Raw genomic sequence first — 18,971 nt, forward strand, 5'->3', positions numbered from 1 at the left:
TTAACTGGGAAATAAGCAGAATGATGGCGTATGTCAGAAAGACTTGATACAGACTGCTGATTGATAACCAGTGTGGTGAGAGAGACTGAAAGGTTGTAGGTTTGTGTGTAACAGATCAAAAGTGTGACCACAAACATTTTTGTGCATATGTGTGCATGGTATTGTATGTGGCGGCTGGACAACAACCTTGTTTGTTGTCTTCTGGAACACTGTCCCCCTCCTTTGAGACAGGGTATCATATTGGCCTAGACTTTACCAGTTAGTATACACTGGCAGGCCATCAAGCCACAAGAATCCACCTGTCTCCACCTCTGAATTCTGGAACTACAAGCATGTGCTTCTCTATGCCTGGAATTTTTACCTGCATTCTGGGGACCAAATGCATGTTCTCATGCTTGCAAAGCAAGTGTTTTATTGACTAGGCCATTCCTCCAGTCCCAACTGCATTTGACAGTGTGTCTATGTGAGAAATTGTGGCTGTATTTCAGAAACTCAACTAAGACTGAATGAATAATTGGATATTATATAAGAGCCAGGTGTGGTATCACATACCTATGTCCCAGCAGAAGCTGGGGCAAAAGGCTTGTGAATTTGAGAACAGTCTAGGCTACATAGCAAGATCCTGTCTCAAAACAAAAACCTGCAATGATCTATATAACATACTGTTTATAGGTAGAGAGTGGAGACTGCAAATTAGACACTGTTTGACAGGCTGATAGCATGGGCAGACTGAGTGACCAAAACCGTAGGTGAAAGTGTGGGCCGAAAACCAGTGGAGATTGTCAAGGACCACCATTTGTAGATGAGAAATCTCACTGTTTAGTATCAGGCAATCCTCAGCATTTGAGAAATAGTTTGTGTGTGAAATTAAGTCATGGAAGTATGTGTGTAAGAAGCTGATTGTGTGAAAGAAAATGACCATGAGGCCCAAGAAGTGACTGATAAGACACAAGGTACAAGGTGTGAGACTATTTGTATGCAGTGTTTTATAGAAACCATGAGAAAGATTGAGAACTGGATTGGCTGTGGCTGCTAAGTCTGAAAAGCTTGTGTGTGTGTGTGTGTGTGTGTGTGTGTGTGTGTGTGTGTGAGAGAGAGAGAGAGAGAGAGTGGGGGGGGGGGCTGTGACCCTGAGTCTAGTGAGTGGTGGACTGGTTTGCAATTAACATTTGCAGCTTCCCCACAGGTTCTGGTGAGGCTGAGGAGCTGAAACACAAACCTGTCTGTGAGGAGGAGGAAAGGACTGTTCACATGGGGCCAGCAGTAGCAAGGACTCATAGTCAGCAGTTATGAGAGAGAAACTTGACAACCAAATGGTGTCTGAAAAGTATGTAAGTCTGAAACATTTCATAAAACTGAATCAAACCTTATGTATGGAAAACAAAATGAGACTGAGACAGTGAACTACTGTGTGACCACAATCAGGGTATGTGAGAAACTTGGAGGCTATTAAATATACAAATGTATCCATGATAGCTGACTGTATGAGGAAAATGATGGTGTATTTGACCAGGGCATGGGAAACTGATCACAGAGAGTTAATGAAAGCCTTGTAGCAATTGTGAATTAGTGACCTTGTATATCAGAAGGGACTGAGGGGAAATGATGGTGAGACTGAATGGTGAGTGGACCAAGTGTCTAAGAAGCTGTATGTGAAACTCTTTGCTGGACATGGTGGTTCACACCTCCAGTTCTGGCACTCAGAGACTGAGGTAGGAGGATCACCATGAGTTCAAGGCTACATAGTGAGTTTGAAGCCAGCCTAGGCTACAGAGTGAAACCCTGTCTCAAAACAAAACACAGCTCTGTGAATAAAAGAGTCGGCATGGTGATTGAGAAGAAATTCATTACTGCATGAGGAAGATGAGGTGTCTGAGGTACTATGCCTTTGTGTGTTCATGTAACAGTTCTTCAGAGGAGGCTGTAACTCTATAATAGGCTATAAATAGGGAATTCTTGGAGATGTGACCTAAGTGGTTTTAAGAGAGAAGGGAGAGGAGAAATGGTGATTTTATATGTGCAAGAAACGTCATGAAACTTATTTAGTGGTGACTGTACAAAAGTAATTGTGCATGTAAGAAAATGTTAAAGCCGGGCGGTGGTGTTGCACACCTTTAACCCCAGCACTCATGGGGTTAAATGGCAGAGCCAGGCGGATCTCTGTGAGTTCAAGGCCAGCCTGGTCTACAGAGCGAGATCCAGGACAGGCACCAAAACTATACAAAGAAACCCTGTCTTGAAAAAAAAAAAACAAAAAAAAAGAAAAAAGAAAGAAAATGTTAGGTCAAAGGAAAGAAATAGTTCCTGTGATGGTAGACTGTGCTTATACATGTGGTAAAACTGACCTAGTAAGAGAAAGTACTGGTGATATTAACCAAATGAGACAGACTGTAACACATGATGCTCTGTGTGTGTGGTGTGTGTGTGTGTGTGTGTGTGTGTGTGTGTGTGTGTGTGTGTGTCCTACTGGAGACTAATGAGGCTGGGGATCAATGGCAGAGACAATGACACCCTGAGTGAATGACAGTGTCTGAGAGGTTATGTAATCAATCATATAAATATGCATGTAAGACAAATGTGCATGCCTGTAATCCTAGCACACAGGAAGTGGAGGCAGGAGTATCAGGTGTTCAAGATCATCATTGGCTATTTAATTCAAGGGTGGTGTGGGCTACATAACCCTATTATCTTAAAAAATGAACACAAAATCACATGTAGGTCAGATGAGATGGCTCAGCAGTTAAGTGAACTAGGCACAAGCATAGTAACCTGTTTTCCATCCCCAGAACATACCTGTTGGAAGGAGAGAACTGACTCTCAAAAGTTGTTCTCTGACCTAGTAAAATAAAAAGAGAGCAGCAAGATGGCTCTGTGGGTAAATGCACTTACCATCAGACCTGACAACCTGAGTCTCTGGGACTCAATGGTAGGAGGAAAGAACCAACTCTTACAAGTTGTCTTCTAACCTACTCACACAAAAACCAAATAAATAAATGTATTTTAAGAACAAGAATGTGAGCCTGTTCCTAAGAAGCTATACTAGAGACTAGAAATCCAGAAGTCTGTATATAGGTGAAAAAAAAATAAGACAAAATAAGAGAAAGTGATTGAGACCAAATGAGGCCATATCTGAGAGATCACAGAATGGATGTGCCAGGGCCTCCTCTGTTTGTCCTCTTCTTCCACAGGCCCCTCCTGCTCAGTCTCCTGGCTTAGCCTCCAGTGCTTCAAAAGTTGAAATGCTGAGATTCACCTGGGCTTTGCCCAGCACTCCTTCCTCAGGCATCATCTCTAGATAGTCTTCTCTGGTCCTAGCATTTGAAATAGATGCTGGAAGGTGATGTCTAGTTTTCTTTAATGTCCTGTTAGCACTTACTAGAAATTCATCTTTTATTTTATTTATTGATTGTCTGAGTAGATCTTTGTTGTTCATCTACTGTTAGCTCATGTCTGTCTGGTGTCCTGAAGACCTAGCAGCTAAGAAATTAGACAAAAGTTTCTGCCCTTCTCAACACTCAGGATTCTGAGGCAGCAGGGTTGCCATGAGTTCAAAGTCCACTTGGGCTACATAGAAGTACCTTATTTCAAAACAACAGTAGCATCGAGATGTGTGTGACTGAAGCCTTTAATCCCAATGGTTACCATGAGTTCAAGGCTAGACACTGTCTCATCTGCCTCCCCTCCCCCCCAAAAAAAACTTCCTTTATGGGACTGATAACTCAGGGAAACTGACAAGACAGATAAGTAAATTATATCAGGCAGTAATAAATAAAACCAGATTCTCATTCTTTGTTTAAATAAGGAATCTGTTAAATCGTTTGAATACCTTAGTGTGTGGGAGAAAAAAAGTGCTGACAACCTTCATCCACAGGGAATCCTATGAGTATGCCATGTAGGAACAAAGGAAATATCGATTATAACATTATTACCAGGGTAAAGGGTGATTGAATAATGGAGCCAGGCAGAATTGCAGGTTTGTTTTTACAAGATAACAGCACTGACAGCTGAAGTCTTGGAATCTTAACAAGATCCCTTTGTTCAAGGGCACACAGTTACAGACAAAGATATAGGGTACTTATATGATGGATATAAATATTAACAGAAATTTTGTCACCCCTGTCTTAGTTAGGGTTTCTATTGCTGTGATGAAATGCTATGACCAAAAAGCAAGCTGAGGAGGAAAGGTTTATTTGGCTTACACTTCCATATTGCTGTTCATCATCGAAGGAAGTCAGGACAGGAACTCAAACAGGGCAGGAACCTCGAGGCAGGAGCTGATGCAGAGGCCATGGAGGGGTGCTGTTTACTGACTTGCTTCCCATGGCTTGTTCGACCTGCTTTCTTATAGAACTAAGGACCACCAGCCCAGGGATGGCACCACCCACCATGGGCTGGACCCTCCCCCATTGATCACTAATTAAGAAAATGCCTTACAACTGGATCTCATGAAGGCATTTCCTCAACTGAGTTCCTCTCTGATGACTCTAGCTTGTGTCAAATTGGCACACAAAATCAGCCAGTACAACCCCCAAATCAAGAGCAGATCCTTGAGGGACTTCTATTTCAACCCCTGATGAACTTACTTTGTCTTGATTCAATTTGTAGAGTGGTACTTATCTGTGACTGCAGGAGAACTAGAGTGTCACCTTTCTCAAGCTCCTTTTTGTGGATTATAAGGATCGTTTTTATTTACTTCTTTATTTTTGTGATGCTAAAGATCAAACCCAAGGTCTGTCTCATGCTAAGTAGGCAGTCTACTACTAAGCCCCAGGGCACAAGAGTGCTGTTTTTAAAAGCAAGTTCTAGAATTTCACTCATTAAGGCTTGTTTTAAAAAATTAGAAAATAAAAAGGTCTATGGAGCTCAGATTTTCCTTGGGGAAAATGGGCTGAAGATGTATCAGTCATTAACAGTGAAACAAGGCACTTGTAAAATTTTTTTCTCTAGATATGACCCACCAAGAAAACTAAAGAGGGATCAAGGACCAAAATAGCGTTTCTCCAAGTTCTTCAAACCAGCCATCAGTGTCTCTTGGGAGATTTTTAGAAATGCGTTAGTGGAGCCCCATGCCACACCTGCTGAGAGAGAAATAGGTGGTACCCAGCAATCTGCAGTTGGATTGAGAAGCCCTGTTGGTGATTCTGTCCTAAGGCTAGAGAGTGATGCCATCCAACAAGGGTCACAGGAAAAGATGTTTATTGCTACTCTCCCCTTGTAGAGTATGAGTTCTTCAGAGGCAGTGATTTTTATCTGTCCTGTTCTCTATGCTATTTAATGCTGAGAACCACTCTAACACTTAATAAATGTTAACAATTTAATAAACACAGCCAGGCACTGTTCTAAGTATTTTCATTCTCAGTCTGTGACAAATCTGTGTCAGGTGCTTTATTTTTTCAGTACTGGGGATCAAACCCAAAACGACTCACATGCTGGGCAAATGGCATACCTCTGAGCTAAACTCTCAGCCATCCCTTTGCTTGCTTGTTTGTTTTGGCTTTGATTTTTCGAGACAGGGTTTCTCTGTGTAACTGTCCTGGCTGTCCTGGAACTTGCTTTGTAGACTAGACTGGCCTCGAACTCACAGAGATCTGCCTGCCTCTGCCTCCTGAGTGCTGGGATTAAAGGTATGCTCCACCACTGTCCAGCTTGCTTGTCTATTTTTAAAACTTTCTCTGTAGCCAAGGATAGCCTTGAACTTCTTCTGATCATCTTGCCTCTACCTCCCAATTGCTAAGACTACAGGTATCCATTGTTATGCTCAATTTATATGATGCTAAGTAACAAACTGAGGGCTTCATCGATGCTAGGCTAGCACTTTACCAACTGAGTTACACCTCTGGCCACCCCAGCCTTTAAACATTTACTACACATGCCACCATGCACATGTGGAGGTCAGAGGACAACTTAAGGGAGTCAGTTATCTCCTATCATGTGAGCTCTAGGAATTAAACTCAGGTCATCAGGTTTTGCAGCAAGCACCTTCACACACTGAGCAATCTCACCTCCTCCCTGCTCTTCTTTAAATTTTATTTTTGAGACAGAATCTTACTAAATTAGCCAAGGTAGCCTTGAACTCACACTGTAGCCTAGGCAAGCCTTGAACTTTCATTCTGCTTGTTTGAACCTCCAAAGTAGCTAAGATTACAAGCCTGTACATCCCAGGGCCCTGTTTGTGTGCACATTTTACAGAAAAGGGAAACAGGCCTAGAAGCAAATATTATCTGCCCTAGGTACTCATAGAACATGGCCCAACTGATTCTCTCTTCTCTACCCCTGTGGACCCTAAGGGTTTCTTCAGATGGCCCCTTTGGGCAGTGGGTATGCCTGAAACACCCTCCATCCCCACCCACTTCTGAATCACTTCCCACACAATGCCACTTCCCTTTCTCACTTCCCTTGTGTTGACCTCCCACACATACATGCTGACCACAGGAACCTCACTTTTAGGAAAGAGGTGGGTTTTCAAGAAGGAAGATGAAGCACTTGCCCTGATGCCTTCTCCTAGACAGACTACCTGAGGAGGGCTACCCTCATTTCACCCTTCTTCAGTACCCCCATTGAAGTTGATCCTGTCACTATAGTCAAGATTATGCATTTTACAGGTAAGAAAATGAGCCAGCCATGGTGTGATATGCCTGTTCAAGGCAAGCCCAGTCTACAAAGCAAATTTCAGGCTTGGCTACATTATAAAACTTTTTCTTAAAAAAAATAAGGAAAACTCAGGCTGAAAATTTAAAGTGACTTATCCAAGGTCATACACCCAGGTGGTTCTCCAGATTTTCAGGCTCCAATGCCCTTGAGTGAGAATTTGTCTCATACGAATTAATTGAAAACTAAGAGGTGTCTGAGTGGAGTGGGGTATTAGGTGGCAAAGATTGGGTGTCAGAAGCAGGAACAAGGGTGACACGGGAAATGAAAAGGAAAGAGAAGAGGAGGAGGCAGAGGGCTCAAGGGAGAGGTCAGAGCTAAAGAGGTCACACCCTCCCAGTTCCTTCTGCTCTGGGTTCCTCTTTCCTGAGCAGATCAGCCCAGATTAAGCCAGGCCTCCTCTCTGTAAGAGAGTACAAAATGCTTGCTGGAATGCAAGCCCCTCAGTCGTTCCTGCTGCTACTGCTTACCCTGCCAGCCACAGGTAAGTGGGTGAGGGCCCAGATGTCTTCCCAGGGATGCCTAGGCCAACCACACCCTGATTGTCCATTCTTCTCCCCTGATCTTACAGGTTCAGACCCTGTGCTCTGCTTTACCCAGTATGAGGAGTCCTCTGGAAAATGCAAAGGCCTGCTTGGGGGAGATATCAGTGTGGAAGACTGCTGTCTCAATGCTGCCTATGCCTTCCAAGAGCACGCTGGTGGTCTCTGTCAGGCATGCAGGTTCGGGGGAACCTGGGCTGAGCTCTATAATCCAGAACTATACTCTCTCCCTGGAGCTTTTAAGAGTGCCCCCACCCAAGTCTTCCTCATGACCATAGCTCAGAGTTTCAAAACCTTGGCACTATTGCCGTTTGGAGCTCTTTGTTGGGAGTATGAGTTCTGAGCATTGTTGGGTATTTTATAACATATCTGACCTTCCCCTAAGTGGTTTTAACAACTCCCTCCACTGGTTAACATTGGGAGTCGGGGTGTATCTGACTCTTTCACCTGCTTTTGGGACCCTTTTCCTCCTACTGGGTTGCCTCTCCAAGCCCTGATAGGTTTGTACCTAGTCTTGTTGTATCTTGTTATGCTGTGTTTGGTTGATATCCCTGGGAGGCCTGCTCCTTTCTGAAGGGAAACAGAAGGAGTGGGTCTCATGGGCTGGGGTGTGGAGTGGAAAGAGAGGAAACTGTAGTCAGAATGTATTGTATGAGAGAATTGTTTTAAAAAGACAACCATAACTGACTCTAGAAACTGCTAAATGTCCCCTGATGGAGACAAAATCAGCCCTCGTTGAAAAGTACCACTGTCAGGACTTCCTGTAAATATTGCAAGTGGGGTGCAACTTAGATATTTTTGGTGGTAGCTTCATTCTCCTAACTTATAACAGATCATACTTGAGTGCTTATTGTATGTAGATCCATCATAGGAATGGAGGACCTTGGGGAAATTCTAAGGGCTATACCCAAATCTTTATTTGTAATGACACATTCATTGTGCAATTCCTCTGTGGCAGTTTGATCTCTGAAAGAACCTCAAGTCTCCTAATCATGACGTCCAGTTTACATATGTTGAATCTTAATGTATTGTAGATATATTTTATGACTGCTTATTATGTACTCTGGGTAACACTGTAAAAATGATGGGTTTGGAGATCTTGGAAAAGCAGCTCTGGGCCCCCAGTCATGCTAACCGTTCATGTCTCTTTAGCACTAGCACGCATACCCAGTCCTGTGCAGGAGGCTAAGCATAGCTCTAGGATGTTTCTGAAGGGATATCTGAGCTCCTGTTTTTCTAAGCACTTCCTGTCTGCCTGCAACTGTACAGGGTGGTGACCTATTGGGTTCTTGGCAGAAGTTCTGGGCTTTTAAAAAGTCCTTACATTTGCTTATTGTGTATGGCTTAGTCCCTGGGGGATTTCCAGGGCCCTTGCCATAAAGGGAAATGAAATTTATCATACACTTACTGTATGTATACTCACCTCTTCCTATTCAATCCCCCACCATCCTTAAGTGGTAAGTAGGTGCTCACTGATTCATCCTGTATATTTACCCAGAACCCCTCCTGTGCCAACCTGTACTCTTTAGCGTCCCACATGCCATCTTGTCAGTTCATACTAGGATGCAACATGGGCTCCTCTCTGTAGGTCCCCACGATGGTCACCATGGTCCTCATGGGCCCCCTGCTCGGTTACATGCTCTGAGGGGTCCCAACTGCGACACAGGCGCTGTGTGGGCAGGGGGGGGCAGTGCTCTGAGAAGGTGGCTCCTAGAACCCTTGAGTGGCAGCTACAGGCCTGTGAAGATCAGCCATGCTGTCCAGGTAAGGAATATCAGCAATGTGGGCATGCACTCCTTATTACCCGGTCTCAGGACCAGAAGAATCAGTTCAGAGGCCCTGAGGACAGATCCGTGTGTGGCTTTAAGGGAAACTGAGGAGGCTGGGATTGCTGGAGGAAAATGCTTGCAAGTGATGACATTGACTTTAGTCTGAGTAATTTGTATTGTGGGAAGGGGAGAAATTAACTTTGACTTGATTTGGGAAGAAGACAGGCCATATTTGAAGCAGAGGGACGAGTATGAAGGCAACTGCCATAGTCTAGATGAGTAATGCTGGTAGGCCAGGAATAGGAACAAGAGATAGGAGGACAGAGTTAGCTTATGTGGGACACACATAAAAGGAAGGAATCCTAAGTGCCACCCCCACCTCCCATCTCTTTTTCTCCCACAGAAATGGGTGGTTGGTCTGAGTGGGCACCGTGGGGGCCTTGCTCTGTCACCTGCTCCAAAGGAACCCAGACCCGTCAACGAGTATGTGACCACCCTGCTCCTAAGTGTGGGGGCCACTGCCCAGGAGAGGCCCAGCAATCACAGGCCTGTGACACTCAGAAGGTCTGCCCCAGTGAGTAAGGGCAGCCACAGGACATTGAAGGGGTACCCAGATTGGATCTATTGGGTTAGAGCAGAAAACTGCCAGGGAGAAAAGACTTGAACACTCGACCATAGTTCATCCCTCCATTCCTACCACAGCACATGGGGCCTGGGCAGCCTGGGGCCCCTGGAGCCCCTGCTCAGGAACCTGCCTTGGCGGAACTCAAGAACCTAAGGAGACACGAAGCCGCACATGTTCTGCACCAGCGCCTTCCCACCAGCCCCCTGGGAAGTCCTGCTCAGGACCAGCCTATGAGCATCGGGGCTGCACTGGCCTGCCACCCTGTCCAGGTATGTAGTGATGAGGTCAGTGGCACAGAACTAGTGGAGCATTGGATTTCTGGCAAAGGTATTGTGGCATTTGAAGGAATAGCATTCTTATACCATGTGACCACAAGCCCATCATTTGAAGACAATTTGCCTTGTGTTTAGAGGTGTCAGAGAGGGAAGTTGGGGTGTATGCATGATTAAGGTGGCCTGTCATTTCGCTTTCTTTCCCATTCTAACAGTGGCTGGTGGCTGGGGGCCATGGGGCCCTGTGAGCCCCTGCTCAGTAACCTGTGGCCTGGGCCAGACCCTAGAACGACGGACATGTGATCGCCCTGTACCCCGTCATGGGGGCCTCTTCTGTGCTGGTGATGCCACTCGGACCCACGTCTGTAACACAGCCATGCCTTGCCCTGGTTAGCAACTCAGGAGGCACCATTCCCATTTCTAAGCCCCCTGCCCATCACTGCTGCCCACTTCCTGCTGCCAAAGCCTTGTTCCTACCTCTGATCCTCCTCTTCCTGCCCTCATGCCTTGATTCACCTCCCACATCTGTTCACTCTCACTCCCTCCCATAGCCTTCATTCCTTCCCCTGAGGCTCTCTGCTGGCTCCAAACCCATTTACCCCTTGTCTCTACAGTAAATGGGGAGTGGGAGGCCTGGGGGAAGTGGAGTCACTGCAGCCGTGTGAACATGAAGTCCATCAGCTGTGAGGAAATCCCGGGCCAGCAGTCACGCACAAGGAACTGTGGAGGCCGCAAGTTTAATGGACAGCGATGTTCTGGGAAATACCAGGATATTCGACACTGCTATGACATCCATAACTGTGTCTGTGAGTAACCCACAGACAGTACTGTAAGGGTGGGCAGCCATGCAGTAGCAATGCTAGGGATCCTATGTCCCTGAAGTCTCTTTCTCCCATTAAGACCTCCAGTTTTGATTATGACATTCTGTCCCCACTCTCCACACTGCAGTGAAAGGTTCATGGTCACAGTGGAGTACCTGGGGTCTCTGCACACCACCATGTGGACCCAACCCCACCCGTGTCCGCCAGCGCCTCTGCACACCTTTGCTTCCCAATTTCCCGTGAGTTGGGGGACATTGTATTCCTAGGAGGGGGTCATGATGCTGAAGAATGAGAAGAGAATTGGTTACACTGAGCTTCACCACTGCATCAAAGGTGCCCACCTTGCCAGTGCCATCTCCCAGCTTAGAGAAGAGGAGAGAAAGAATAGGAGAGGCAATTAGAGAAGACTTCATGGCCGCTGTGTTCCTTGGTTACTAATGCAATCACTCAGCAGTGCTTCCACGCACATGGTCTTTCATGTGGCCTTCCCCACTGAACTCCTAGTTAATGTACTTTGACTTACTAAGTCACCCATACCTCCATTCATCTGCTCCACATTTCACTGCCCTGAGGTACTCCAAGGCCTCTTTAGCAACAGTTGCAGATAAAAGAACCCATATCTATGGACAGAAGGGACCTAGGTAAGATGAGCTATGATAGAATCCATATAAAAATGACAGGTAAGTGGCAATGAGACTATCACTACTCCCTGGGCCTAGAAAGCTAATCAGACCTTTTTGGGCAGATGAGGATTGGGAGAAGCATTCCTGACAACCAAATAGTGAGCAGAGTCCTGGACAGAGCTGATTAGCCACCCTAGGTGTTTATTGGACACCACAGTGGCCCCGGAAATAGAAAGAGAAAAACTACCCATCCCTTCCTTACACCACAGAGGTCAAGATTCAGTGGCCTTTTTCGCAGCTAGTGAGAAGCCTGTCACTGTGATACTCCCAGCTGTGGGTGTCACATTGGTTCCTCAAGAAGAGTTAGAGGCTATGTAGAGAAGAACCAATTGAGAGAATCTGGGTGAAAATTAATAGAGGGCTTGCCTACTAGAAGAAAGAATCCTGGCAAAAATCTTCCTGAATATATAAGGTTCCATTTGGATAAAGTGGGGAAAGGTAGAGAAAAGAAAAGGGAGGGAGGAGGAGAAGAAACAATGGTTTGGGATAAGGATTTAAGTTGAGTATGAGGAGAGAGAAGGGTGTGAAAGTAAGAGTATTCCTATTACTGCCATTTTTTAGATGAGGGAAACAGGCACAGGAAGTTATCTTTTCTATTTCTTTATCAGAAATAGCCCAATATCACAGTTAGACATAGTGTTAGGTACACAGTGAGTTGTTAATCCAGGTGTGGTGGTGCAAACCTGTAATCCTAACCACTTGAAAGGCTGGAGCCAAAAGGACCACATGTTGAAGACCTTCCTAGCATGAGTTCAAGGCTAGCCTGGGTAACATAGTGAGACTCTTTAAATAAATAGAGAGGGGATAGGTCAGTAGGAACTAAAAAAAGAATGCTATGCTATGGGGTATGGGGGCACATTTGCCTAGCAAGTACAAGGCCCTAAGTTCAATCTCTAATACCACCAAAAAAGGTTTTGTTATGAGACTTGCTTATAATTCGCACATCTGGGAGGCTGAGGCAGGGGGATCATTGAGTGTGAGATCAGACTAAAAAAAAAAAGTTTTTTCAATGCATTCTTGCCTTCCCTGAGCTTCTCTCCTCCATTGCTTCCCCAACACCCCAGGCCTACAGTTTCCATGGTCGAAGGTCAGGGTGAGAAGAATGTTACCTTCTGGGGAACCCCACGGCCACTGTGTGAGGAGCTACAGGGGCAGAAGCTGATGGTGGAAGAGAAACGGCCATGTCTACATGTGCCTGCCTGCAAAGACCCAGAGGAAGAAAAACCCTAAAATCCCTCAATAAACCAGCCTTTCTAAACTCTTCTAAGATTCCTTAAAGAAGGGGGGAAACCTGCCCCCTTTCCTTGATTGAGGCAATGAATTTTCTAGAGCAAAGTAGTAGTGGCCTGTTGTGAAATATTTTGTTCAATTGTGTTTGCAGCTTGGAAAGCAAGTGTCCAGACCCAGCCTGTCTTTGCCATGACTATAAGGGGATGGGCTAGGAGACTGTTGACAGGGTGGGTTTTGTCATTGGCTGCTCACCTTGGCAGGAACTTTTTGATTGGCCCATGTGCTATTTAGTTGCTGTCTCTTACTTTATGAAGTTCCCTAGGTTCCCACCCACTCATCAGAGCCCCTCAGCTGACAGATCTGCCAAAGTGGTGAACTGGGTGGGATGTGACCAGAGTTGGCACCCAGCTGAGAAAACACCTGCACCCACCCACTGAAAACAGCCTAGCTCCAACACCACAATTATCAATAACAAATAGCTGGGGGAAGGGGCATTAAGGAGGTGGCTATGATGCACTTTGAGCTGGGGCAGGGGCAAAGAGAAGCTAGAGTTAACATCAGCCTGGAGGAACCCCCAAGACAAATCCAGATGCATCTTTTTGTATTTGTTCATTTAACACTTTAGTGTATACTGTATGCTAGAGAAGTCTGAGCATCTGGGCTGGAGGAGGACTGGTAGAAGGTAAGGACATCTGAGAGTCAGTGAGCAGACTCAGAATAGGCATTCCTTTTGTTCAAACATGTATTCAATGCTTAACGCCTACTGTATACTAACAATAGTGCTGGGCATTGGGGACACAAAAAAGGAATCAGCTGCCCGTGTCTCCACAGTAAAAGAAACAAACCCAGACACCAGTGTTCTTAGAATTTGCTCATTCGTTTACCATTCACTGAATGCTAAGCCCCTTCATGATAGAATTATGAAGGAATCATAATAGGGGTAATAGCTAACACCTAGAAAGCAAATTACTGGGAGCCAAGTAGTGTCTTAAGGCTTTCCATAGTGTGGATTCATTTAATCCACAGTGAACCCAAGAGGGTCAATATTATCCCCCACTTTACAACAGAGACACTAGCACAGAAAATTATAAACTGGATGTTTTTGAAGGACCACACATGCAATAATGTGTTAAGTATTAGGAGCAGAGTTTGCAGCTTTGTGCGGTAGGTGAAGGGGACCTTTTTGTGTGAGACCCAGAGTTTTGTCAGAATGTGTAACATGATCCAGTTGGTGGGTAGAAGTGAAGACAAGTCCATGAGAACTTGGTCATGGGAAGGCTGAGTCAAAGTGAGGTTTTATAGTTGCTACTACAGAGTGTAAGAGATATATGCTTGCAAGAAAGTGGAACCTTGGCTGTGTATGTATGCCCTGTGAGGTACATAGCTCTGTAATGTAGACTTCTAGAGCTTTTCGAGAATTAGGACTGTATTGGGTGTGTGGTTTAAGAGGTTATAACTGCACCAAAACCATGAGAGGGGTGTGTGTGTGTGTGTGTGTGTGTGTGTGTGTGTGTACTTACACTAGGGTGGCATGGGTAGGTATGTGTTATGGACACAATACTGGCATGCTTAAGTTGCTGCTCACCAACACACAAATTATTCTTAGACTCTTCTGTATGCCTATTCCTGTTGGAGAAGATGGTATGGAGATTTGCCTCTGCCTTGAAGAGTTAAGACACAGCAGGAAGAGTGGGAGGCAAATTCCTCTGAAAGACAATCTACAAAAGTTAATTTCTGAAAACAGCCACCTAGGGAAAAGGATGGCACTAGGAAGCTACAAGTACTAAGAGTCTGTTTCCCAGGAAGAACCACAGTTGAGGTGGCTGTGTGGAGCCCTGATTTCAGGCCCAGAGGAACCAAAACAGTCCTGAAGACCTACAACTGCTCCTGAGTCACCAAAGAGGCCACCACAAACCATGCTCTTTTTTTAATTAGCAATAGAATTACATATTTTAAAACATTAGAAATAGCTAATATGCAGGGAGTTCCTCATTTGAATTACCACAGAGCATCCTGCAAGAGGATGAGAAAGGATTAGCCAAGCAAAGGTCTGGAGTACAGACTAAAGCTGACTAGGATGGAAGAGGGAGTAAAATGATGGCTTGGGAATGTTGAACTTGGGAACTGTAGGAACCTAGCTGGAAAGGGTTGGGGAAAGGTTAGGTGGAAACATGGTTTCTGAAGAAGAGTTGGTCACAGGCAGTTTTGAGTACTAAATGGAAAGGCATTCCTGATGGGACTACAGCACTTTCAAAGGCACAGAGATTATGCCTCTCCTCTGGTTACCCCTTTTACAGATAAAGAAACCAACTCTCATGAAGATTAAGTCACTTTTCCAACCATATGGTGGAGGCTGGTATTGAACGCAGCTATATGACTCCAGATACCACACTATTACTGCCATGTTTAACAAACCATTGATTTAATGAATAAGGAATGAGCAAATGGCCAGGCATGGTAGTGCACACCAGGAATCTCCTTACTGGAGAGGCTGAGGCCAGCCTGTGCTACATAGCAAAGACCTGGTTTAAGAAGTCTTTCAGGTAAGAAACCACAAATCTACTTGCATATCTCCTGCCAGGTTATCTGGTCCACTATCATTATTCACTAGGGTCAATGACATATCCAATCATTCTGGCCCTATCCCTTACTACAGTCCCACTCTACTTGGTTATGAAAACACTGGCACTGACTGTTATATCTTCCTGCCACATATATTGATCACAGTGAATGTGACTCTTTGGGGATGATTTGAAGTTTGTGGATTCCCCTCATTTGCAAAGTGGAAATTATATTATCTTTCCATAGGATTGTTTGAGAGTGGGATAAGCCAGTGTACATATAAACAACTATGGATTTATAATTTTGCTGTAGCCAGGATCTTACAAGTTGACACAATGGTTTCTATGTCCTACCACTGTATGGATTACTGTCTTAGTTAATGTTCTATTGCTATGAAGAGGTACCATGACCAAGGAAATTCTCATAAGAAAAAAAACATTTGTTTACAGTTTCAGAGGTGAGTCCATTATCATCATGGTGGGGAGCATGGTGGCAGGCACACAGGCTTGATGCCAGAAAAGTAGCTGAAAGCTACATGCTGATCTACAGGAGGGAGGGAGGGAGGGAGGGAGGGAGGGAGGGAGAGAGAGAGAGAGAGAGAGAGAGAGAGAGAGAGAGAGAGGGAGGGAGGGAGGGAGGGACTGGATTGGCATGGGCTTTTGAACCCTCAAAGCCCACCCCCAGTGACACACTTCCTCCAACAAAGCCACACCTCCTAATCCTTTTAATCCTTTCAAATAGCACCACTCCCTGATGACTAAACATTCATGATGTAGTATGAATCTTAAAAGTTCTTATTAATAAAAACAAACCCGGAGCCAAGTATTGGGGTGAACACTGGAAGATCAGAGAGACAAAACAAGCCACAGCTAACCTCACCTGGCCAACTTCTCAGCTGATCTTGTTTCCTCAGACTGGATGCCTCTGAGTCCTCATTCATAATGAATCTCAGCTGAAGTGCTTCTTGAAAGCCTGAATGCTTAACCAGCCAAAAGCTTCTAGTTCCTGGTCTTCACGCCTTATATATCTTTTTGTTTTTGCCATCACTCCCTGGGATTAAAGGCTCACTTCCTGGAATTAAAGGCATGTGTCACCATGCCTGGCTGTTTCCAATGTGGCCTTGAACTCACAGAGATCCAGAGGGATTTCTACCTCTGGAATGCTAGGATTAAAGGTATGAGTGCCACCATTTTCTAGCCTTTGTATCTAGTGGCTGTTCTGTCTCTGACCCCAGATAAGTTTATTAGGTGCACAATATTTTGGGGAACACAATACTACCACATTTCCCCTTTTTTGTCTAAAATTTAAAAAGCTTATAACTAATACAAGAAAAATTATATCCAATAAGTATATACAATATACAGTCAAGATTACATTAATGATGTCTAGTCCATTAACATTTGACAGATTCAGACAAAAAACTTCATTAATATATTAACAATGTCCAGTCCAGTAACATTTGATAAACTCAGACAAAAAATTTTTCATTACTTATCCTATTTAATACAAGTAGTTCCTTTTTAAAAGTATTTTTCTTTTCATAATAGATTCAGTAATCTACCTTTTGTCATTTTTATATCTTCCCCTTTTTCGTTTTAGTGTAGATTTAATTATCTACCCATTTATCTTAGTATTTCTTTATCTTTTTTCTCACAGTAGATTCATATCTATATTCTCTTTTTTCTTTTTCTTCTTTTTTTTAAAACAAAACCTCTGAATATAATCTCCTTGTTCAGCTTTTTTCCTGACCATTAACAATTAACAACTTGTAACCAACCATCATAAACAATGACAATATCCATAACTCATTAAACAACCAAAAACTACCTACCCCACTTCTTGGGAATGTGGGCGTCTTTTTCTTAAAATTACTTCCCGCTTTCCAGGGGCAAAGACATCTTTAAGGAATCCTGAAAAGAAAATTTTTGGGTTAATTGTCAAGTCCTGTATCATTTGTCCAGTCTCTGCATAATGAGAAAGTGCAGGGCTTGTTTCAAGTCCTTGTTCAAGTAGTCTGTCAGGCTGGATCATCTCAGCTAGCCATCTCAAAATTGTCCTAAGTAGTTTGTAGTCCAAAGTCAATCTTTCCATGGTGTTAATCAGCTTAATGGCTTTACCATAGTCCATGTGGAATCATCTTTGTGGAGTCCCATCTTCCTTTTGAAGATTTCAAAGTCACTGTTAGGCGTGGTCATGGTTCCCTGCAGATATTTTTTGTGTGTGTGCCTCCTCCGTGGTTTGGAGCAATCACAGTCTGATAAATGTCTGTCTCTGGGAACCATGAACGTTCTTCCCTGGAAGAGAAAATCTTCACAGCAGTTTCTCCCCACGATTTGTCTTGCCAAACTTTTCCAAACTGACCTTTACCAATGTTTTCTTGTAACACGATGGTCTGGGCAACGATGGTCTGGGCAATTCTTCTCTGAACAAGCAGTAGTAAACCCTTTGTCCCAGGTAGCAACATCACCGCAGTCACCAACATGATGAAAAGCAGCCAGCAACTGGGAGCAGCAGTCACTGCCTCCATGGGCCCACTACCGTTTGTGGCTGGGCCCGGGTTGAAGTTTTTCCTTAGCAAGCCTCCTAGGCTGGCCTCAAACTTGGGATGAGCCTATATATGAGCCTATGGGGGGCTTATTATTCTTATTCAGACCACCACAATTACCTTACTCTTTCATATGAAAATATTCTTTGGCTTTCTCTCTGCAAAGTTCTTATATGTAGAGGAAGACAGCCATTGACACTGATGACACTGGGTTTGGGCTAGGTCCAGAGCAGAATGAGGATGTGTAGACTAAACGTGCATCTGCATCTGAGGAGGAGGCTGGATACACATCAGGGCTAGCTAGCGCTGCAGGGAATGTTTCTGCATTGCATACCCAGGGTTTCCATGCTCATCTGGGAGCATGTGGTTTCTCTAGATGTGTATACTTGTTGAAACTCTCTGGGTGTTTGTGTGTCAATCTGTTGCCTGTGTGTATAATGTGTACTCAATATGCTCATGTGTGTTACCTTGGGCTTGTGTGTCTGTATATATACCTGGATGACTGTGTGATCTATGATGTACATATACCCTGTGTCTTTCCTTACTTTTTTTATGTGTGTTATTTTCCCTGTGTTTCTTCAGGTTCTCACCACCAAGGGCAAGGATATGTACACTACCCAAGTGTCTACCTCTGCCTGTCTGGTGATGTTTACACCACCCCCATGCTCTTTTCTTTGCGAGACACTGTGGATGCAGGAGACAGGTCTCGCCAGGAATGCTGAAGTAAAGAGAATTTCTACTTTTATTGTCCCCTCTGAGTGTGCCTCTACCCCCACTCGCACCCACAAAATGCCTTCAGTGAAAATCAACACTGGAAACCAAGTATCTGGGGGAGAGTAACTGTATGAGAGCAAGTGAGCCTAAGGATCAGAAAGAGGCAGCTAAATGGGATGGGGTCGTGGGGAGGGAGCTTCCTTACTAAGGGTCCAACCCTCCGGACAAGAACCCCACCCCCACTCCCCAAATTGCGCATCCCCTATGCGAGGGGGGAGGGGAAGAGGATGCGGCGTGGCGCGTGCGCACTGTAGGATTCAGCACCGCGGACAGAGCCTTCGCCCCCGCCGCCGGCGCGCTCCACCACCTCCCCCAACACCGAGGGCGGGCTGACGTCACTCGCCAGCCCTCCCCAAACTCCCCTTCCCCGCTGCCTTGGTCGCGTCCGCGCCACCGTGGGTCCAGTCGGACCGCACCACGAGAGGCGCGAAATAGGGGGTTGCGGGCGCGACCATACGCGCTGCTGCGGCGGAGCCTCGGTGCTGCCTCAGTCTGCGGCG

The 18,971-nt window shown here is 45.0% G+C and overlaps 1 protein-coding gene across 2 annotated transcripts; it reads left to right on the top strand.

Annotated features, from left to right (window-relative positions):
• Positions 1 to 2,490: 2,490 nt before the first annotated feature.
• On the top strand, positions 2,491 to 12,698 carry Cfp (complement factor properdin). Of its 2 annotated transcripts, XM_059251009.1 has the most exons (9): positions 2,491 to 7,132; positions 7,220 to 7,370; positions 8,779 to 8,954; positions 9,363 to 9,533; positions 9,662 to 9,853; positions 10,072 to 10,245; positions 10,471 to 10,662; positions 10,805 to 10,916; positions 12,425 to 12,698. In XM_059251009.1, exons 1-9 carry the CDS (start codon positions 7,069 to 7,071, stop codon positions 12,588 to 12,590), a joined length of 1,398 nt encoding a protein of 465 aa, XP_059106992.1. In that variant the 5' UTR covers positions 2,491 to 7,068; the 3' UTR covers positions 12,591 to 12,698. The 2 variants fall into 2 exon arrangements, with proteins under 2 accessions (XP_059106992.1, XP_059106991.1); XM_059251008.1 differs by having other exon boundaries at positions 2,491 to 7,370.
• The last annotated feature ends 6,273 nt before the right edge of the window (positions 12,699 to 18,971 follow it).

Source organism: Peromyscus eremicus, chromosome X, assembly GCF_949786415.1.
Source record: "Peromyscus eremicus chromosome X, PerEre_H2_v1, whole genome shotgun sequence".
NCBI classification, from domain to species: domain Eukaryota; kingdom Metazoa; phylum Chordata; class Mammalia; order Rodentia; family Cricetidae; genus Peromyscus; species Peromyscus eremicus.